General features: G+C 38.9%; 1 protein-coding gene across 2 annotated transcripts in view; it reads right to left on the bottom strand.

Annotated features, from left to right (window-relative positions):
- LOC128703898 (proteasome maturation protein) overlaps positions 1 to 21,474 on the bottom strand; it is a 43,621-nt gene extending 22,147 nt beyond the window's left edge. The window contains exon 1 of one of the 2 annotated variants that reach the window (XM_070087078.1): positions 21,315 to 21,474. In XM_070087078.1, the coding sequence (XP_069943179.1) occupies positions 21,315 to 21,317 (3 nt within the window). In that variant the 5' untranslated portion in view covers positions 21,318 to 21,474. Of the gene's footprint in view, positions 1 to 21,101; positions 21,122 to 21,314 lie in introns of those variants that run through there. The other variant, XM_070087079.1, reaches the window with a different exon arrangement.
- Between the last annotated feature and the right edge of the window lie 265 nt (positions 21,475 to 21,739).

The following is a 21,739-nucleotide window of genomic DNA, read 5'->3' on the forward strand; positions in this document are numbered from 1 at the left end:
GTGGCTACACTTGGCATGGATAGACCACAGGCATCAGTAGATGGTGGTAGTGGTGATGGTAGTGCCACGGCCATGCGTGACTCAGCAGTCCAGGCTGGGACACACGCTGCTGACTCCGCAGTTCAAGGACAAAGCGGAGCGTCAGCCACCAGCCCACCACAACCACAACTACCCGCACAACCAGCCTATGATGTCCAGTATCCACCAGCAAACCGTATCTGGGATTGGCAGCAAAATCCCAATTTTGTTCCCAAGCCCCACCACTTTGATGACTCTGAAAGTGGAATTCTACCAACTTGTCCCCTTGGAAACACTGCAAATAAACTGGAATTCTTAGAACTATTCTTTGACCAGCCATTGATGGAAACTATTGTCAGGGAAAGTAATAAGTACTTTGAGTACACCATGGCAAATACGATCATATCACCACAGTCAAGACTACATCGGTGGAAAGAGACGACTGTTGCAGAAATGTATTTGCTTTTTGCAACAATAATGCTTATGCTTCATGTCTATAAGCATAATATAAAAGCATACTGGTCCACAGATCGGCTAATTTCTACCCTGGTCTTCAGTGAAATCATCCCAGTGAACAGGTTTATCTTACTGTTACGCATGTTACACTTCTCTGACAAAACCAGGCCTGACAGAAGGGACAGGTTATACAAGATTAGAAATGTTTTTATGTATCTCAAACAAAAGTTCAGCATGTACTTTTATCCATTCAAGAATCTTGTAATTGATGAGTCTTTGATTTTGTTCAAAGGTAGGCTGTCATTCAAGCAGTATATACTGAGCAAGAGGAAACGCTTTGGTATAAAACTGTTTGTACTCTGTGACTGTGACAGTGGCCTGGTATTGGATATTGTTGTATACACAGGAAGTAAAACATTGAAAGATACCAAGATGTTATTGGGTATCTCAGGTGACATAGTGAGAAGCATGATGGCACCTTATCTTGGTAAGGGGCATACATGATATAACGATAACTGGTACACGAGCCCATTACTCAGCGATTTCTTGCGAGTGAACAAAACAGATGTGTGCAGCACAGTGTGTTCTAATCGTAAACATATGCCCAGGCTCAACGCAGGTGCTCGTGGTGATGACGTGCAGGTGTTTACTGCCAATGACATCATGGCATTACGGTGGCATAACAAACGAGATGTCACATTGTTGACAACCATTCACCGTAATGAAATGCAAGACAGTGGCAAAGTTGATCAAGTGACTAATGAACGTATTCGAAAACCAGTGACAGTGAGTAATTATACACAAAACATGCACTTGGTTGACAAATGTGACATGCAGATTGGCTTTGTTGATTGCGTTCGTAAAAGTTACAAGTGGTACATGAAACTTTTCTTCCATCTCATGGACATTTCAATGCTCAATGCATATAATATGTACCAAATGAAGACTGGCAACAGACCACCATATAATGAATTTTGTTTGTCTGTTGTCAGACAACTCATAATGAAGTACCAGGTAACAACACCTGCTATACAACAAGGTCCTCGAACTCCTCAGGATATACCAAAGCGTTTGAGGAGGGAAGGTGATCATTTCATAATACAGCTTCCTTCAACTCAGAAGAAATTTGCTCAGAAGAGATGCATCGTCTGTGCACAAACAAAACGACGGCAACACAGATGCAAAGACACTCGGTTATGTGTGAGGAATATAAGGTACCTCTGTGCATGGTGCCTTGTTTCAAGGAGTTCCACAAGCTCCAGCAGTTCTAAAACCATGTCCAGTGATTGTAAATATGTAAATATATGATAGAACATTAGTATTATACAAGATTTGTGCATGTTTATTGTAATAAACAACAGTGGTAAACAATAATATGATGATAACTTTAGTGCAGTTATTGTGTTCAATACAGTGAGTTTATATATAAACATTATATACAGTATTGGTCTCTCAGGCCTCAAATGTTAGTAGGAAAAGAAAAAAAATTAGAAAAGAAAAGAAAAAACTACAAAAAAAGGTAAACAAAGTAATGTGCATATGTGGAAATCGTCGCTGTTGCCACCACCACATCATTTGGGGTAAACTTCTCGGCACTGTATCTCGGTAAGTACTGATCAGAAATTTTTTTTTTGTCTTATTACCTTCACAAAAATACACTCTAATTATGTAAGAAAAAATAATTTTTTTTTTTTTTTCAAAATTTCTTGGACACTGGAGCACCACTTCAGATTTTGGCCTTGGACCCTGAAGGGGTTAATAATCTCGAGGTTAATGATGAGCTTGAGGAAAGTGATCACAAATCACTCAGTTTTAATACATCGTGGAATTCCCCTAATAATGGCAATCAAGTCTCTGTCCCTGACTTCCGCTTGGCTGATTTCATAGGACTGAAAAATTACTTGGGTGGGCTGAACTGTAATGACCTGACTATGGGTCAGGTAGGTGGTGATGATTGCCGATATGATGTTTTCCAGGGCATAGTTCTAGCTGCTCATCCTAAACGGATGAACAATAGATTAAAACATCTCATTGGTCAAAAGAGAGGCATATATAGGCAAATCAAAAGAGGAGAGGTGCAATTAAGAAATCAGTATACATATTCAGTTAGAGAGAGAAATAAAAAAGGGAATAAGAAAAGCAAAAAGAGATTATGAGGTTAAAGTTGCAAGAGAATTGAAGACTAACCCAAAAGGATTCTTTCAGGTATACAGAAGTAAGATCAGGGACAAGATAGGCCCACTCAAAAGTTACTCGGGTCAGCTCATGGACAGTGTAGAATTTTTAACACATTTCCTCTCAGTTTTTACACAGGAAGATACAGTGGACCCCCGGTTAATGATATTTTTTCATTCCAGAAGTATGTTCAGGTGCCAGTACTGACCGAATTTGTTCCCATAAGGAATATTGTGAAGTAGATTAGTCCATTTCAGACCCCCAAACATACACGTACAAACGCACTTACATAAATACACTTACATAATTGGTCGCATTGGGAGGTGATCGTTAAGCGGGGGTCCACTGTACGTACTAGCAATATTCCAGAAATAATAAATTACGTAGAACAGGATGATGATAAACTATGCATGATTAGGGTCACAAGTGACATGGTCCTTAGGCAAATTGATAAATTAAAACCTAACAAATCCCCAGGCCCTGATGAACTGTATGCAAGGGTTCTAAAGGAGTGTAAAGAGGAGCTTAGCAAACCTCTGGCTAATCTTTTCAATATATCACTACAGACTGGCATGGTGCCAGGTAGTGGAAAATGGCAAATGTGATACTTATTTTCAAAGCAGGTGACAAGTCCTTAGCTTCGAACTATAGACCAATAAGCCTAACCTCCATAGTGGGAAAATTTATGGAATCAATAACTGCCGAGGCAGTTTGTAGCTACCTTGAAAAGCACAAATTAATCAACGAATCTCAGCATGGTTTTACAAAGGGGCGTTCCTGCCTTACGAATTTATTAACTTTTTTCACTAAGGTATTTGAGGAGGTAGATCATGGTAATGAATATGATATTGTGTATATGGACTCCAGTAAAGCTTTTGACAGGGTCCCACATCAGAGACTATTGAGGAAAATTAAGGCACATGGAATAGGAGGAGAAATTTTTTCCTGGATAGAGGCATGGTTGACAAATAGGCAGCAAAGAGTTTGCATAAATGAGGAGAATTCAGAGTGGGGGAAGTGTCACGAGTGGTGTTCCACAGGGGTCAGTGTTGGGCCCCCTGTTGTTCACAATCTACATAAACGACATTGATGAGGGCATAAAGAGCGACATAAGCAAGTTTGCCGATGACACCAAAATAGGCCATCGAATTCATTCCGACGAGGACATTAGAGTACTCCAGGAAGATTTGAATAGATTGATGCAGTGGTCGGAGAAGTGGCAGGTGCAGTTTAATGTAGACAAATGCAAAGTTAAATGCTGGACAGGAAAATAACCATGCCACATAAACTAAATAATGTAGATCTTATATTACAGATTGAGAAAAAGATTTACGAGTTCTGGTTAGCAGTAATCTGAAACCAAGACAACAGTGCATAAGTGTTTGCAATAAAGCTAACAATCCTTGGCTTCATATCAAGAAGCATGAATAATAGTCCTCAGATTGTTCTTCAACTCTATATATCTTTGGTTAGACCTCATTTAGATTATGCTGCACAGTTTTGGTCACCGTATTACAGAATGGATATAAATGCTCTGGAAAACGTACAAAGGAAGATGACAAAGTTGATCCCATGTATCAGAAATCTTCCCTATGAGGATAGACTGAGAGCCCTGAATCTGCACTTTCTAGAAAGGCGTAGAATTAGGGGGGATATGATCGAGGTGTATAAATGGAAGACAGGAATAAATAAAGGAGATGTAAATAACGTGCTGAAATTATCTAGCCTAGACAGGACTCGTAGCAATGGTTTTAAGTTGGAAAAATTCAGATTCAGGAAGGATATAGCATTAGTTTGGTAAGAGAGTTGTGGATGAGCAGAACAAACTCCCAAGTACAGTTATAGAGGCTAAAACAGTGTAGTTTTAAAAATAGGTTAGATAAATACATGAGTGGGTGTGGGTGGGTGAGAGTTGGACCTAATTAGCTTGTGCTACTAGGTCAATTGCCGTGTTCCTTCCTTAAGTGAATGTGACCTGACCTGACTAGGTTGGGGCATTGGCTTAAGCCAGTAGGAGACTTGGACCTGCCTCATATGGGCCAGTAGGCCTGCTGCAGTGTTCCTTCTTTCTTATGTTCTTATTATAAATTGTAATCAGAACATAAAAATTATATAAATTAAAATAAAAATGAGGAAAAAAGGTATATCAGCAACACTTCTGCAAGCGGCAGGACTCTATGTTGCCATCAGGTGAACATCCAGCACCAACTTCGTGGTCTTATATTTCGGTAAGTACTGGTCCTAAATTTTTTTTTTTTTTTTTTGGCATTATAACACACAGGAAAATTTCTCCTCCATTGCTACACAGTATCTACTTCAGTGATACTATGAAAGGATATCGCAGAAGAAACAACACCAGTAATAATAGAATAACAGCAAGGACCCTAGAACTCAACTTGTCTACCCAGCAGGACGCCGGTGTATCATCAACCCCCCTCACCAACGCCACCCAGGGAACAACAACAACAAACATGGCTGACTCCCCCTCCAACTCCACTCCCTTCAAAGTATTCACCCATGATAACTCAGGTATGATTATTCCTGACAATATCAAGGACTACATCGTTGCTCTAGAAAATGAAATCAAAGATATCAAAGCAACACTCGAGCGACGAGAATCCAAGATAACCAACCTCGAGAACAAGATCCAAAACCTTGAAGAGAAGATTACATCGGGAAGTGTTGACACAGAAAATACTCTAAAAGCAGCTATAGCCAGTCACACTGAGCAAATAACAACAATAAATATGAAGGTTGAAGAAGCAATCAAGGACTCAAATGACGTAGTGGAAGTTTTAGCAGTAAAGGTCGAGAACCAAAACCTAGTCATTGTGGTAGTCTACAAGCCTCCGGATGCAACATCCCAGCAATTCCAGGAACAGCTGTTAAAAATTGACCACTGTCTGGAAAATCTTCCAGCTCCTGCACCCAACATCTTGCTCCTGGGGGATTTCAACTTAAGGCACCTAAAATGGAGGAATATAGCAAATAATATTGTTGCAGTAATAACACCAGGAGGCAGCTCTGATGAAAACTCACACTCACACGAGCTTTTAAATCTCTGCACAAAATTCAATTTAAACCAGCAAATAATAGAGCCTACTAGACTGGAGAATACACTAGACCTCATCTTCACTAACAATGATGATCTGATAAGAAATGTCACCATATCAAAAACAATATACTCAGATCACAACATAATTGAGGTTCAGACATGTATGCGTGGAGCCCCAGACCGACAAAATGAGACTAGTCACGAGGGAGCATTCACCAAATTCAACTTCAATAACAAAAACATAAAGTGGGACCAAGTAAACCAAGTCCTAACCGATATAAGCTGGGAAGATATACTAAGCAACACAGACCCAAACTTATGCCTAGAACAGATTAACTCGGTGGCACTCGATGTATGCACAAGGCTTATTCCTCTAAGAAAAAGGAGGAGTAGATGTAAAATAGAAAGAGACAGGCGCTCCCTTTACAGGCGACGGAAAAGAATAACAGAGCGGCTAAAAGAGGTCAATATATCTGAAATGCGCAGGGAGACACTGGTCAGAGAAATAGCAAGCATCGAACTTAAGCTAAAAGAATCCTTTAGGAGTCAGGAATCGCGGGAAGAACTAAAAGCCATAAATGAAATCGAAAGAAACCCAAAGTATTTCTTCTCCTATGCCAAATCAAAATCGAGAACAACGTCCAGTATTGGGCCCCTACTTAAACAAGATGGGTCCTACACAGATGACAGCAAGGAAATGAGTGAGCTACTCAAGTCCCAATATGACTCAGTTTTTAGCAAGCCGCTAACCAGACTGAGAGTCGAAGATCAAAATGAATTTTTTATGAGAGAGCCACAAAATTTGATTAACACAAGCCTATCCGATGTTATCCTGACGCCAAATGACTTCGAACAGGCGATAAATGACATGCCCATGCACTCTGCCCCAGGGCCAGACTCATGGAACTCTGTGTTCATCAAGAACTGCAAGAAGCCCCTATCACGAGCCTTTTCCATCCTATGGAGAGGGAGCATGGACACGGGGGTCGTCCCTCAGTTACTAAAAACAACAGACATAGCCCCACTCCACAAAGGGGGCAGTAAAGCAACAGCAAAGAACTACAGACCAATAGCACTAACATCCCATATCATAAAAATCTTTGAAAGGGTCCTAAGAAGCAAGATCACCACCCATCTAGAAACCCATCAGTTACACAACCCAGGGCAACATGGGTTTAGAACAGGTCGCTCCTGTCTGTCTCAACTACTGGATCACTACGACAAGGTCCTAAATGCACTAGAAGACAAAAAGAATGCAGATGTAGTATATACAGACTTTGCAAAAGCCTTCGACAAGTGTGACCATGGCGTAATAGCGCACAAAATGCGCGCTAAAGGAATAACAGGAAAAGTCGGTCGATGGATCTATAATTTCCTCACTAACAGAACACAGAGAGTAGTCGTCAACAGAGTAAAGTCCGAGGCAGCTACGGTGAAAAGCTCTGTTCCACAAAGCACAGTACTAGCTCCCATCTTGTTCCTCATCCTCATATCCGACATAGACAGGGATGTCAGCCACAGCACCGTGTCTTCCTTTGCAGATGACACCCGAATCTGCATGACAGTGTCTTCCATTGCAGACACTGCAAGGCTCCAGGCGGACATCAACCAAATCTTTCAGTGGGCTGCAGAAAACAATATGAAGTTCAACGATGAGAAATTTCAATTACTCAGATATGGTAAACATGAGGAAATTAAATCTTCATCAGAGTACAAAACAAATTCTGGCCACAAAATAGAGCGAAACACCAACGTCAAAGATCTGGGAGTGATTATGTCGGAGGATCTCACCTTCAAGGACCATAACATTGTATCAATCGCATCTGCTAGAAAAATGACAGGATGGATAATGAGAACCTTCAAAACTAGGGAGGCCAAGCCCATGATGACACTCTTCAGGTCACTTGTTCTATCTAGGCTGGAATATTGCTGCACTCTAACAGCACCTTTCAAGGCAGGTGAAATTGCCGACCTAGAAAATGTACAGAGAACTTTCACGGCGCGCATAACGGAGATAAAACACCTCAATTACTGGGAGCGCTTGAGGTTTCTAAACCTGTATTCCCTGGAACGCAGGAGGGAGAGATACATGATTATATACACCTGGAAAATCCTAGAGGGACTAGTACCGAACTTGCACACGAAAATCACTCACTACGAAAGCAAAAGACTTGGCAGACGATGCACCATCCCCCCAATGAAAAGCAGGGGTGTCACTAGCACGTTAAGAGACCATACAATAAGTGTCAGGGGCCCGAGACTGTTCAACTGCCTCCCAGCACACATAAGGGGGATTACCAACAGACCCCTGGCAGTCTTCAAGCTGGCACTGGACAAGCACCTAAAGTCAGTTCCTGATCAGCCGGGCTGTGGCTCGTACGTTGGTTTGCGTGCAGCCAGCAGCAACAGCCTGGTTGATCAGGCGCTGATCCACCAGGAGGCCTGGTCACAGACCGGGCCGCGGGGGCGTTGACCCCCGAAACTCTCTCCAGGTAAACTCCAGGTAGAACATGCACACTCGACTAAATGAATACCTTGATTTCCAAGACGACAAAACTGAACAAGATAAGTTGTCTGATGCAGTTATAATAAACAGTCCACACATTCCTAGTGACATAACACACGCACAGTGCAAAGAAACTGCTATCAGGATAATACAGAACCACGTACAAGTCATCGTGCAAAACAATGAAATCAAAGAAACACGTTTGCTAGGAAAACCAGGAAGTAAACACAGTATAATGATCCGACTTCATTCATACGATAAAAGAAAGGACCTAATTAAATCAGCAATTACAATGAAAAATGGAGTGTACATAAATGAGTGTCTAACAAAAAAACGTCAAAACCTTCTGTTCAGGCTGAGAAAACTTAAACAGGAAAACAAAATACAACAGTGTTTCACGCGAGATGGGAAAATACTAGTAAGGAAAACATCAACAGGACAACAATATACCATCTCAAACGAACATGATTTCTCTACCTTCCTTAGAAAAGCTGACATTTCTGTAACAGATTAGATAAGTGCCCTTAATACATATATACGTGTGGTGCATATAGTGTACGTTACTATTATATTGTGCATTATTATTTTTATTATTTTTCATCACTAGCTAATGCCAACTACCTCCAATACTCTATACTTCTTTCTTACTGCTATTAATTGCTCATAATTTTAAATTACAAGTCAAATCTAACTCCAAGTTAATAATATTCATTATTCTTACCTGTCCATTTAATTTTGTTTATCACTACTTGTTTTTTAGTCACTTTTCATTGTGTATGCAATTAGTGTATATTCCAATTACTTTTTTGCAAGTACCAAAACTATCTTTTGCTAGCTAGTACCAACTACCTCATTTTTTTTTTACTTTTTATTGTGCAATAAACTGCTCAATTTATTTAATATTACAAATCAGATCTTACTCCTAAACCAATATTATTTCATAGTGACCATCTGTCCATTTAACTTTGTTTACCATTACTTAATTTTAGTCCCTTATATATTTTCTCCTTTATTTTAGCTTTATATAACTACCCTAGTTTATATACGTATTCACAATTGTTAAAATAATCAAGGTGCTATTCTCAGGTGCTAAAGTAGAATAAGTTCACAATTTTGCCATTATATTCCAAAGCTCATTTATTTGATTACCACTTTATTGTTCACCACAACTTATATTAGTCCCTTTTATATTATAATTTTATACTATAATTCTAACTTTAAAGAATTACCTTTATAGTACTACCTACTATCATATTCCCAAGCTCCATTATTTGATCATCACTTTATTTGTATTAGTCCCTTTTATATTGTCTCCTTTATTTTAGCTTAAAAAAAAAAAAAAAAAAAAAAACTACCTTAGCTCATTATTTTACATTTGTTAAATAATTCAGGCGCTATTTTTTAGCTTAAGACTATTTACTTTGTTTTATACTTAATTCTAACTATAGATTCACTACAAATCTTATGATTACAAGCATTGATCCTGATACCAACCTCTTATATAATGACTTAAATGAATCAAACAGTTACTGTAATTACTACACTGCAGAACAATCAAAGGCACTTCTCAGTGCCAACAACAACATAACTATCTTTAACTACAATATCAGATCTTTAAGCAAGCATTACGATGACCTCATAGCATTACTAAATTCCTTACATGCCAATATGTCCATCATTACACTAACTGAAACCTGGCTAAAGCCTGATAGTACAGATGTCTATGCCATTCCTGGTTACACAGCCATACACAACTGTAGGCCAGACCAACAAGGGGGTGGCACAGCCATATACTACTCAGACCAACTAGAATGTATCACTAATACTTGCACAAGGGATGAACATGGGGAATATATAATAGCCAAATTCAAATCCAAATACCTACAAAAACCTCTCACAGTGATAAACATCTACAGAGTTCCACAATCAAACATTAGCCAATTTAGTCAAAACCTAGGAAGTATGATAACTGATGCACGCATGAACAAAGATCACTTACTACTCTCCGGTGACTTCAATATAAATCTCCTGCAAGACCAGGACCCACACGTTACTGAATTCACAAACACAATGAGTAACTGTATGTTGCTACCAACAGTAACAAAACCTACAAGAGTTACAGAGACTAGTGTTTCCCTACTTGACCACATCTGGACCAACACCATATCCCCTTTAAAATCAAGCATAATTACAGATAATACCACAGACCACTACCCTACTTTCCTCATAACAACTCTTGGTAAACTACCCCAAGACACTACTAAAGTCACCTTCAGACTTCACAATGAGGCAGCCATTAATAACTTCACAACAGCAGTAGCAAACATTGACTGGCACACTGAGCTAGAAATCTATACAGATATTGATGAATGTATTAATAATTTTCTAAAAAAGACCCAATACCTCTATAACAAGCACTGCCCTAAAAAAACTAAACAGATGACAGCTAAGAGACTGAACAGTCCCTGGCTAACACCCAGCATTCTCAAATCCATAAATACAAAACACCAATATGAAAAACAGTACAGAATAGGTCACATAACCAGAGACCAAACAAAACGTTACTCGTCAATCCTAACCAGCCTGATAAGAAGGGCAAAAAAAATTGTATTATGAGAACAGATTATCCAACTTACGAGGTGATATAAAAAAGACCTGGAAAACCCTATCAGAAATTCTGGGAACAAAAAAGATATCACGAAATAGCGAAATAAAATTAGCAAAATCAGATGAACCCCAACTCCCACCAACAGAAACAGCAAACAGACTCAATGATTTCTTCTCCACTATAGGACAAAACCTTGCCAATAAAATCCCAAGCTCAGATACCCCACCCAAATGACTACCTCACCGGCAACTACCCGAACACACTGTTCCTAGCTCCGACTAACCCATACGAAGTCTCCCTTATTATCAACGCACTAAAAAACAAGGCAAGAGATTTAAATACCTTACCACCCTTTATATACAAAAAAGTGTCACAAGTGCTATCACCAATCATTGCAACACTTTAACAAATCCATTGAATCCTCCACCTTCCCTACAGTACTCAAAATAGCAAGGGTCACCCCGATCCACAAAGGAGGAGACCAAACAAAGTTGAATAACTATAGGCCAATATCCAACTTACACCCTCTCTCAAAAATCTTCGAAAAATTAATTCATAAACAAATCTACTCCTACCTCATCTCCCAAAACATACTCAACCCCTGCCAATTTGGATTCAGGCCTAATAAAAATACTAATGATGCTATTATACACATGCTAGAACATATATACACTGCAATAGAGAAAAAAGAAGTCCCACTGGGGATCTTCATTGACTTACGTAAAGCTTTTGATACAGTTGACCATGACTTGCTCCACGTAAAATTGTCACACTATGGTATAAGAGGGCACTCTCTAAACTACCTCAAGTCATACCTCAGCAACAGAAGCCAATATGTGTATGCAAATGGGGCAAACTCTTCTGCACAACCAATTACAGTTGGTGTCCCACAGGGAAGTGTCCTTGGCCCTCTTCTCTTTCTCCTATACATAAATGACCTACCAAATGCTTCGCAATTACTCAAACCCACACTATTTGCAGATGACACTACATACGTCTTCTCCCACCCGAGCCCAGTCACGCTAGCCAATACTGTAAATACCGAATTACAGAAAATATCTACCTGGATGAGGACTAACAAACTTACACTAAACATTGACAAAACCTACTTCATTCAGTTTGGTAACAGAGCTACAGATGTCCCTCTTAACATAATGATAAACGGATCACCTATCACAAAGCTAACAGAGGGAAAATTCTTAGGAATCCACCTTGATAATAGACTCAAATTTCATACACATATACAACAAATTTCTAAGAAAATTTCCAAGACTGTAGGCATACTATCGAAGATACGGTACTATGCTCCACAGTCAGCCCTCCTGGCCCTATATCACTCTCTTATTTACCCCTATCTCACCTATGGAATTTGTGCATGGGGCTCAACAACAATTAACCATCTCAGACCACTAATTACCCAACAAAAAGCTGCAGTTAGAATGATAACAAATTCTCACTACAGGCAGCACACTCCACCAATATTCAATACACTAAACCTACTCACCATACAAAACATCCATACTTATTACTGCACCTATTACATACATAGAACACTTAACTCTGATATTAACCCTCCCCTCAAACATCTCCTTGCCAACCTCAACAGAACACATGACCATAACACAAGGCACAGATCACTCTTTGATGTTCCTCGTGTCCATCTCACACTATGCAAAAACTCAATGCACATAAAAGGCCCTAAAATCTGGAATTCATTACCTGTAAATATAAAAGAAACACTACCTGTTTATAAATTCAAGTCTCTTCTCAAAGATCACTTGCTCACCCAAAACCAAATAAATACTGAATAACTGAACCTGATAAATTGTATATCTTAAATGTTTCTCACAATTATATCACATAAATGTTAAACCTAAAACACAATCTAACTTTATTATTTTTTAAATACACTACCTAACAGAATACTCCATATGACTGAATGTACAACAATGCATGCAACCATATGACCTGTCTTTGTAATACTCACTTGTGCTTTATAGTAATCTGTTTACATTAATGTTTTATCACTGATTTCATCATTGCTTAGTTAATCTTAAGTTAATTTTAAGCCAGCCCGTAATGCTATGCATAGTATAAGTGGCTTTGGCATGCTGCTCTTATCTGTATTTTTTTGTACCTCTGTATGTGTGCTCAAATTGTTAATAAATAAATAAATAATAAATAAATAAATAAATAAATAAATAAAAAAAAAAAATTCAAAATATTTGGAGTGCTGCGTGAGTGAACATAGATCTACGTTTGGACAGTTTAAGGGTTAAATGAACAACAGAGCTAGGCCTAAAAAATGCATACTCATATACAGTACACACACATTGTTAAAGTATTTTCATCCTTAGCTTATTGCAAGCTGTGAATATATTTAAAGTAGGAAGTCTGAATATGCTTTACAGAGTTTCACATTAGTGAAATGCTGTAAAGCGGGGCCCTCCTGTACTCGCATTATTGATATAGATTAAGATTAAAGATGTTCATTTTGACCAATTACATGGTTGTACAGAGGAATATAATAGTTGGGTGTACATGCCAAAAGCCCCTTTGTATGCAGAGCATTTCGGGCAAACTTAAAGATTAACTTTAGATTAGTAAGGCAATAATACAAAGTTCATATGGTCATTAGACGAGTTACAGGGAGTACAGGAGAATTGAATATTCTAGATAAGTCTAGTAGGGACTTATTACACTATTGAATTAGTTAATAAAGATTACAATATTACATTATAACAATTTAAAACAATTTACAATATGATGTATATTACGACTCATGAAATCGTAATGACACGATTGCAAACAAACCATACCATGGGCGGGATTTGAACCCGCGGTCAGAGTCTCAAAACTCTAGACCGTCGTGTTAACCACTGGACCAGCTAGCTGGTCCAGTGGCTAACGCGACGGTCTGGAGTTTTGAGACTCTCTGACCGCGGGTTCAAATCCCGCCCGTGGTATGGTTTGATGTATTACAGTTTAGTACTATTTAAAACAATGAAATTTGGCATTACAATGGAACAATTTACATTATGATGTACTCTATTACAATGTATTACAATGAAAAAAAAAAAAACATCCTAATTTTGTAGTAGTAAGTGGTTGAGAATTCATCACCACAATATGAGTAGCTTTTGAGAACTGGTAGTGATTAGGTACGGTATGTCTGGTTAATTTTGGGTGATGAGGTGATTTCTTATTTGGGCCTTAAACTGATTTGTAGACAGGGGTCCTTTAGTGTGTTCTGGCAATGACTCCACTCCATACTGTTAAGATTTATTCAGAATTTTAACCTGGAGGGTTAACCACCCCAGATAACTCAAAGTCAGTGCATCATCGGGAATGTCTTACTTCAAAGCTCACAGAAGGAAAATTCTTAGGAATCCACCTTGATAATAGACTCAAATTTCAAACACATGTACAACAAATTTCCAAGAAAATCTCCAAGATCGTAGGCATACTATCGAAGATACGGTACTACGTTCCACAATCAGCTCTCCTGGCCCTATATCACTCACTCATTTACCCCTATCTCACCTATGTAATATGTGCATGTGGCTCAACAATAATAAATCATCTCAGACCATTAATTACCCAACAAAAGGCTGCAGTCAGAATGATAAATTCCCACTCCAGGCAGCACACTCCACCAATATTCAAAACTCTAAACTTACTCACCGTACAAAACATCCATACTTATTGTTGTGCCTACTACATACATAGAACACTAAACTCGGATATAAACCCTCCCCTCAAACTTCTCCTTACCAACCTCAACAGAACACATGACCATAACACAAGGCACAGTTCACTCTTTGATGTTCCCTGTGTCCATCTCACACTATATAAAAACTCAATGCACATAAAAGGCCCAAAAAATCTGGAATTCATTACCTGTGAATATAAAAGAAACACTGTGTTTATCAATTCAAGACTCTTCTTAAAAACCACTTACTCACCAACAACTAAATAAATACTGAATAACTGTATCTCATAAATGTATAACCTGTGACCCTATCAAACTATGCCTTTTTAATTACATTACCTAATAGAATAATCCATTCTCTTGAATGAATGAATGAATATTTACTTTGTCTTATACTTAATTCTAACTATAATTTCACTATAAATCTTATGATAGCAAGCATTGATCCTGATACCAACCTCTTATCTAATGACTTAAATGAATCAAACAGTAACTGTAATTACTACACAGCAGAACAATCAAAGGCACTTCTCAGAGCCAACAACAACATAACTGTCTTTAACTACAATATCAGATCTTTAAGCAAACATTACGATGACCTCATAGCATTACTAAATTCCCTGCATGCCAGTATGTCCATCATTACTCTCACTGAAACCTGGCTAAAGCCTGATACTACAGATGTCTATGCCATTCCTGGTTACACAGCCATACACAACTGTAGGCCAGATCAACAAGGGGGTGGTACAGCTATATACTACTCAGACCAACTAGAATGTATCACTAATACTTGGTTTAGAAAGACATGTAAGCAAACAATATGACATACTTATTAGAAAACGTTTCGGTCCTGGGACCTTGATCACTTCTAACATGGTATTTATTACCAAGGTTTATACCATCACTAATACTTGCACAAGGGATGAACATGGGGAATATATAATAGCTAAATTTAAATCCAAATACCTACAAAAACCTCTCACAGCGATAAACATCTACAGAGTACCACAGTCAAACATTAGCCGTTTTAGTGAAAACCTAGGAAGTATGATAACTGATGCACGCATGAACAAAGATCACTTACTACTCTCAGGTGACTTCAATATAAATCCCCTACAAGACCAAGACCCACATGTTACTGAATTCAAAAACACTGAGTAACTGCATGTTGCTACCAACAGTAACAAAACCTACAAGAGTTACAGAGACTAGTGTTTCCCTACTAGACCACATCTGGACCAACACCATATCCCCCTTAAGATCAGGCATAATCACAGATAATACCACAGACCATTACCCTACCTTCCTCATAACAAACCTTGGCAAATTACCCCTAGACACTACTAAAGTCACTTTCAGACTTCACAATGAGGCAGCTATCAATAACTTCACAGCAGCAGTGACAAACACTGACTGGCACACTGAGCTAGAAATCTATACAGATATTGACGAATGTATTAATAATTTTCTAAAAAAGACCCAATACCTCTATAACAAGCACTGCCCTAAAAAAACTAAACAGATGACTGCAAAGAGACTGAACAGTCCCTGGCTAACACCCAGTATCCTCAAATCCATAAATACAAAGCACCTATACGAAAAACAGCACAGAATGGGCCACACAACCAGAGACCAAACAAAACGTTACTCGTCAATCCTAACCAGCCTAATAAGAAGGGCTAAAAAATTGTATTATGAGAACAGATTATCCAACTTACGAGGTGACATAAAAAAAACCTGGAAAACTCTATCAGAAATACTAGGAACAAAAAAGATAACACGAAATAGCGAAATTGAATTAACAAAACCAGATGAACCCCAATTCCCACCTACTGAAACAGCAAACAGACTCAATGATTTCTTCTCCACTATAGGAAAAAAACCTTGCCAATAAAATCCCAAGCTCAGATACCCCACCCAATGACTACCTTGCTGGCAACTACCCGAACACTGTTCCTAGCTCCGACTAACCCAACTGAAGTCTCCCTTATTATCAACAAACTAAAAAACAAGACAAGAGATTTAAATACCTTACCACCCATTATATACAAAAAAGTGTCACAGGTGCTATCACCAATCATTGCAACACTCTTTAACAAATCCAATGAATCCTCTACCTTTCCTACAGTTCTCAAAATAGCAAGGGTCACCCCAATCCATAAAGGAGACCACACAGACTTGAATAACTATAGGCCAATATCCAACTTACACCCTCTCTCTAAAATCTTTGAAAAATTAATCCATAAGCATATCTATTCCTACCTCATCTCCCACAACAAACTCAACCACTGTCAATTTGGGTTCAGGCCTAATAAAAATACTAATGATGCTATCATCCACATGCTAGAACATATTTATACAGCAATAGAGAAAAAAGAAGTCCCACTGGGGATCTCTACTCCCACACGAATCCCAGATTGTAGTGAGGCACCTCGTCCACTGTTTGGTTCTCCTATAAATCCGGGGAAGAGGTAACCTCCATTTCAACACTCAGAGTTTTTCCAGAAATATTAATTAAGGTGGGTGAAGTACTGATAGTGGTAGGTGGAGCAGTGATGGTGGTGGGTGTAGTGATAGTGGTGGGTGGAGTACCGATAGTGGTGGGGGTTACCTGGAGGTTATTCCGGGGATCAACACCCCCGCAGCCCGGTCCATGACCAGGCCTCCCGGTGGATCAGGGCCTGATCAACCAGGGTGTTACTGCTGGCCGCACGCAGTCCAACATACGAGCCACAGCCCGGCTGATCCAGCACTGACTTTAGGTATCTGTCCAGCTCTCTCTTGAAGGCAGCCAGGGGCTTATTGGCAATTCCCCTAATGCTTGATGGGAAGCTGTTGAAGTCTTGGGCCCCGGACACTTATGGTGTTTTCCCTTAGTGTACCAATGGTGCCCCTACTTTTAATTGGGGGCATTTTGTATCGCCTGCCCAGTCTTTTACTTTCGTAGGGAGTGATTTCTGTGTGCAGATTTGGGACCATTCCTTCCAGGATTTTCCAAGTGTAGATTATGATATATCTCTCCCTCCTGAGTTCCAACGAGTACAAGTCAAGTGTTTCCAAGCGTTCCCAGTAGTTAAGGTGCTTGACAGAACTTATACGTGCAGTAAAGGATCTCTGTACACTCTCTAGATCTGCAATTTCACCTGCTTTGAATGGAGATGTTAATGTGCAGCAGTATTCCAGCCTAGAGAGAACAAGTGATTTGAAAAGGATCATCACTGGCTTGGCATCTCTCATTTTGAACGTTCTCATTATCCATCCTATCGAACATGAACATCAAAATGGTATACAATACCGACAGGTTGGTAGGTAAGACACATAGGCAATAGTTAGGCAACTTTATTCCGAAACGTTTCGCCTACACAGTAGGCTTCTTCAGTCGAATACAGAAAGTAGGCAGGAACAGTAGAGATGTGAAGACGATGTAATCAGTCCATCACCCTTGAAGTCGTAGAATTTGAGGTTGTCAGTCCCTCGGCCTGGAGAAGTTCAGTTCCATAGTCAGGAACTATCTGAAGATCAAGCGACAGTGCGGAGACTTAAATACTGTCGGAAGGATAGGTGCAGAGTAGTAGTAGTAGTAGTGAGAGTGTAGCCACTGTTGCCTATGTGTCTTACCTACCAACCTGTCGGTATTGTATACCATTTTGATGTTCATCTTGTCAGACACTGCAAAAACATGGCCTCTTGGTACAGAAAATGCCTTAGACAACCCTTTCAAGTGAGAACTGTTGGATCTGAGAGGGACCTGACCTCTCAGTGGCTACACTCTCACTACTACTACTACTACTCTGCACCTCTCCTTCCGACAGTATTTAAGTCTCCGCACTGTCGCTTGATCTTCAGATAGTTCCTGACTATGGAACTGAACTTCTCCAGGCCGAGGGACTGACAACCTCAAATTCTACGACTTCAAGGGTGATGGACTGATTACATCGTCTTCACATCTCTACTGTTCCTGCCTACTTTCTGTATTCGACTGAAGAAGCCTACTGTGTAGGCGAAACGTTTCGGAATAAAGTTGCCTAACTGTTGCCTATGTGTCTTACCTACCAACCTGTCGGTATTGTATACCATTTTGATGTTCATCTTGTCAGACACTGCAACACATGGCCTCTTGGTACAGAAAATGCCTTAGACAACCCTTTCAAGTGAGAACTGTTGGATCTGAGAGGGACCTGACCTCTCAGTGGCTACACTCTCACTACTACTACTACTACTCTGCACCTCTCCTTCCGACAGTATTTAAGTCTCCGCACTGTCGCTTGATCTTCAGATAGTTCCTGACTATGGAACTGAACTTCTCCAGGCCGAGGGACTGACAACCTCAAATTCTACGACTTCAAGGGTGATGGACTGATTACATCGTCTTCACATCTCTACTGTTCCTGCCTACTTTCTGTATTCGACTGAAGAAGCCTACTGTGTAGGCGAAACGTTTCGGAATAAAGTTGCCTAACTGTTGCCTATGTGTCTTACCTACCATCCATCCTATCATTTTCTTTGCGCTTGCAATCATGGCACTGTTGTGATCCTTGAAAGTGAGATCCTCAGACATTACTACTCTCAGGTCCCTTACATTATTTTTCTGCTCTATTGTATGGCCAGAGTCTGTAGTATACTCTGTTCTAGTTATTATCTCCTCCAGTTTTCCATAACGGAGTAGATGGAATTTGTCCTCATTGAACATCATATTGTTTACCGTTGGGTGGAGTCGATGTTATGGTGGGCGTAGTAGTGAGGGTGGTGGGTGTAGTATACAATATTTCTTATTTATAAATACGTTGTTCTTACTTAAAAAACATAACAAAAAAATAGGAGTGGTTTTTTGGGGGGCTGGAATGGATTAATGGCATTTCAATTAATTTCAACGAGGAAAATTTATTTGATATACGATCAAATTGATTTACGAGCTCGGTCACTAATTGAATTAAACTCGTAAGTCAAAGTACCACTGTAGTAAGTGTTGCAACCACTGGAAAGTTTTCAAAATAATTACATAACAAAGAAGATGGGACACAAGCATGGTTTTTCTCCTGTAGCTACAAAGAAATAAACCTACATTATTATACTATCATTACATAATGGAAATTTGTCACTTAGATTTTTTATGGTTATCCTAGGTAATTTACACTATGTATGATAATTGTACTTATGTGTATGTACCGGTACCTAAAGAAACTTACTTAATGTACAGTATATTTGTGACCTCAAAACCATTGTAAAACAAAAATGGGTAATAATTTAGTTTAGGATTTTTTGGATATAATAAAATGTCATAAATTCTTTAAGTGTGTTGTACATTGAACAGTTATATTTTTGGGCCTAGATTTTGAGATAAACTGTAGTTTATTAAGGTACAGGTATGCACAAATACAGTCACAAATCAAGGACACCTGTGGAAATTTTTTACATAATTTCCTAAATGTAGAACATATGAATTAATAATATAATAATTGTGTAATAAAATATGATGCTGTTTGGACCCTTCAAGAAATTTCAAGTGGGGGGGGGTAGAAGAACAGCCAGTAGGAATGCCGGGGAGGGAGTCGCCGTGTTGAATTTAATGAGTGAACACTGGTCTGCACGGTGCTAATAATTCAGCATCTTTCAAGGCCAAAATTAGGTGTATCAGCCTTAATTCGTAATTTAGAAATTACTGACAGGTTCCTGAAGAATTAGAACAGGAAATTTGTGGGACTGCAAGAATTGCGTCTGGAGGACGAAAATAGATGACTTCAATGAATCCTTCCCAACAACACACCTTAGCTAAGTGTCTACCCATAAGGTACAGTAGTTTTTGTGTTGGCCATCGTAAATTCTGGTTCCCAGGTGTTAGGTTAGGATGTTCCAACAGCATTAAGTGTCGTCCAGCAATAAAATGGTTAGTGGTAATAAAAAGTTCTTTTCTAGTAACACCATTGGATTATATGTACTGTATTAATAGTTATATTTTCGAGTACCTAGCAAGTAAACCAAAATAAAATACAGTCCACAATAATGAACCAGAGTAACTGGTTTAAATATTGTAATTATTAATTTAATGTTACGTCTAGGTTTCGTGAAAGTAGTATGGGAGTGGGCTGTCGGAGTTGCAGTGCAGTGACCTACTGTGACTTAAGTCCCACTTACCTCAACCAAATTACTTGCAGGTAATAATTCAGGTAAAGCCCTGTAAACCTCCTGCAGGTGATTTGCTAATAATAATAAATATAATAATTTTTCACATCCTCAATGAAAATGAGTCACTTTGACCTCTTTGGGTTATCCTAGGTAATTTACACATTACTATGTATCATAATTTGTGTAACTGTATTTGTGTGCCTGTATCTAAATAAACTTTCTAACATGTAAATTATCTAGAATAACCAAAAAAGTGTGTACTGTAGTAGGTCTTGTCCCGGTCCTGCTCTTTTCCAGATGGTGACTCAGAAAATCGTAATGACACGATTGCAAACAAATCATACCATGACCCGGCATAAAAAAAGTTAATGACTTATTTTCATTGGGGTTCGTGACCTTATTTCCACTGAGTATGAGTGACCTATTCCTTCAATCATGAACCCTTCACCATCAAGTATATACCCTTCCTTGAAGGAATCTCACTCAATAATGTGTTAATTATTACATTCCTTGAGTAACACTAAACCCGTAATGGTCACAGCGACTGGGAACTCAAGCCGCAATGTGGTTTGATCAGAGGTAAATCACATTCCATGGATCAAGAGATCTCACCAGCACCCTCCCATCTGAATGGTCCTTCACAATATCATAAAATTCTCACCATTATGGAAGAGTGATGGAAATAAGAATGACACTGACACAACACTACTACTGCTGCTGCTGCTGCTGCTGCTGCTGCTGCTGCTGCTCAACACTACCGTAATGTCGACTCATGCAACAACACTCACACAAAAATATATTTTACATTTACACATTTTCTCTGTATTGGGTCGGAATTATACTGAGTTTGTGTATATTATATAGTTATAATTGACAAAATATTTTCATTTGTATATCTTTTGAAATTTATGTCTTGTATATTTTTTTTACTGTTATGAAGAAAAAAATACGATAACACATAAGTAAGTAAGTAAGTAAGTAAGTAAATTTATTCAGGTATACACAATACAGTTACATAGAATTATCATACATAGCAGCATATGTGTAGAGAACCTAGGATAACCCAAAAAAGTCAGAGAGTGACTT

The sequence above is a fragment of the Cherax quadricarinatus genome, chromosome 20 (genome assembly GCF_038502225.1).
Source record: "Cherax quadricarinatus isolate ZL_2023a chromosome 20, ASM3850222v1, whole genome shotgun sequence".
In the NCBI taxonomy this organism is placed as follows: domain Eukaryota; kingdom Metazoa; phylum Arthropoda; class Malacostraca; order Decapoda; family Parastacidae; genus Cherax; species Cherax quadricarinatus.